The sequence below is a fragment of the Fukomys damarensis genome, unplaced genomic scaffold, assembly GCF_012274545.1.
Source record: "Fukomys damarensis isolate Sample0158 unplaced genomic scaffold, DMR_v1.0_HiC HiC_scaffold_36935, whole genome shotgun sequence".
Lineage (NCBI taxonomy): Eukaryota > Metazoa > Chordata > Mammalia > Rodentia > Bathyergidae > Fukomys > Fukomys damarensis.
This window is the reverse complement of record NW_022937847.1, coordinates 1-1821: the sequence shown is the minus strand read 5'-3', so window position 1 is coordinate 1821 and position 1821 is coordinate 1. Positions and strand designations below refer to the sequence as shown.

General features: G+C 49.8%; 1 protein-coding gene across 1 annotated transcript; it reads right to left on the bottom strand.

The window, feature by feature from the left end:
- Positions 1–6: 6 nt before the first annotated feature.
- Positions 7–1814, bottom strand: LOC104861448 (spermatogenesis-associated protein 31E1-like; the record flags this gene model as incomplete). Its single annotated transcript, XM_010622929.1, has 1 exon — positions 7–1814. A coding segment is annotated over exon 1 (1659 nt), but the record flags the coding sequence as incomplete, so codon positions are not given.
- Positions 1815–1821: the final 7 nt, after the last annotated feature.

Genomic DNA, 1821 nt, shown 5'->3' with positions numbered 1-1821 from the left:
AGGAGGAGGAGGAGGAGGGGGAGGAGGAGGAGGGAGATGCCTACCCTGCTGTTTAGCTGGTGGGGCCTTTGTGGGCTCATAGTGCTGCCAAGCTGGGGTCTCACTGCAGGACCTCTGCATTTTCTTACACGCAACTGACAAGGCAGGGAGATGACTGTGCAGGGAGTAAAGTGACTGTGTTATTTCCTTCTGTTCTAGAACTTTCTGAGACAGTTCTTCAGGGATAATTCCAACTTTGCCAATGAATCTGGGCCAAGAGTCCCAGGAGACCAAGGAGGTAAAGGTAGGCTGTGGCAAGAGTGAGTCTAGGGCTGCACCTATGTGGACATTTACAGGCCGGGGGGCCTGTAAGTGTCGCCCCCTCCTGAGCCTTAATCGAGGACTTTTAATATGTGCTTCCAATAAGAGGCACGTTTTCAGATCGAGGAAGGAGAGGTTCTGAGAGGTGTCCATGTGGGTTTCCTGGTTCTTGGAGCAGGCTAGGTTTCTGGGTTGCTTGTGGGTGCTGGACATGTTCAAGCTGTAAGTAGGAGTCAGCCAGGATCTCTGCACATACCCAGGGACTAGGCCCTCATACAGTTGCCCCAACTTCTCACCCAGATGTTCTTGCAGGCATTTCCCTAGATGCTTCTTGTCTAGATTCCTAGAAAAATGACTTCCTGAGTCACTTTTCTTAGGTCCCTTGAAGTTATTTTCTGAATACTTGTTATCATCCTGAGCTTTCTGGGAGGTGACTACTAAATTCTGCAGTTGATCTTCTGGCTCATGCTGTAGAGCTTCTCTTGGGTTTTTTAGTTGCAAGGTAATTGAGTTTTTCTTTAAAAGGCTGTCAGAGTACCAGGATTTTGTCTCTGGCACAGCTTTGCTGACTTCACAGGCTGGTGCTAAGGGCTGTGTGAGAACCTGCTTCTCCTGCACCTGGCTCTCAGAGTACTCATGAAAGGGGGCAGCTGACTTGGGGGTCTGGGAGGCCTGGCTGCCCTGAGGAAGGTAGAAAATGGGTGGGATAATGGCTTCCTGAGGTTTTTGGAGCACAGAGGCTAAAACCATCCTCCATTTCAGTAGCTTCTTCAAGGGCCTTTCCAGGCACTTATTTTCAAAGGGGTTGAAAAACTGAACCCTCATCTGGGATGTGGGAATCACTGCTGTACAGGACCTAATCCAAGATAGGGAAGAAAGTGGTGGGCTTGGGAGAGAGCATGGGATTTGGGCCTGAGTCTGGCCCTGAGGCAGAGATGGCATATTTTGTGTCAAAAGTTGGAGTTGGTTCACATGGTGGAGTAAGGTTTTAGTCTGAGAAAACTGTGGAGGTCCTCCAGCCTGAAATTGCAGCAGGAATTGAGTACGGACTTTATGAAATTTAATGCACTGAGGTCGTGAAGAGGAAGGCCTATTAGAGACCCAGGCAGTAACCAGGGACTCACTGTACAGACAGAATAGATTCCCAGCCAGCTGGCTGCATTGCTGGTCTAAACGGCCCCACAAGACCATGCAGTAAGAGAGCCGCTGAGCACCGAGAAGCCACTCTACTTGTCCTTTTGTCTTCCACAAGGGCTGAGCTATGGTGCCTTGCTTGTTGTCGGTGACCTGAGCACGATCCTCAGAAGATCGAGGGAGTCTCCTAGACTCACCAGTTATTATTTCCACTCTTGCAGCAAGCACCATCAGCAGAAGGCTGTTCGCATTGGATTTGATGAAACAGTGGCACTCAGCCTTTCCGCGCCAACAGCTTTGGTTTCCCCAGAACAAAGTGTCTGGTGCGTGGTATGAATAACATCCTTGCTGGAGTTTGTCATGTGCCCAGGTGGAGAAAAAAGAGGC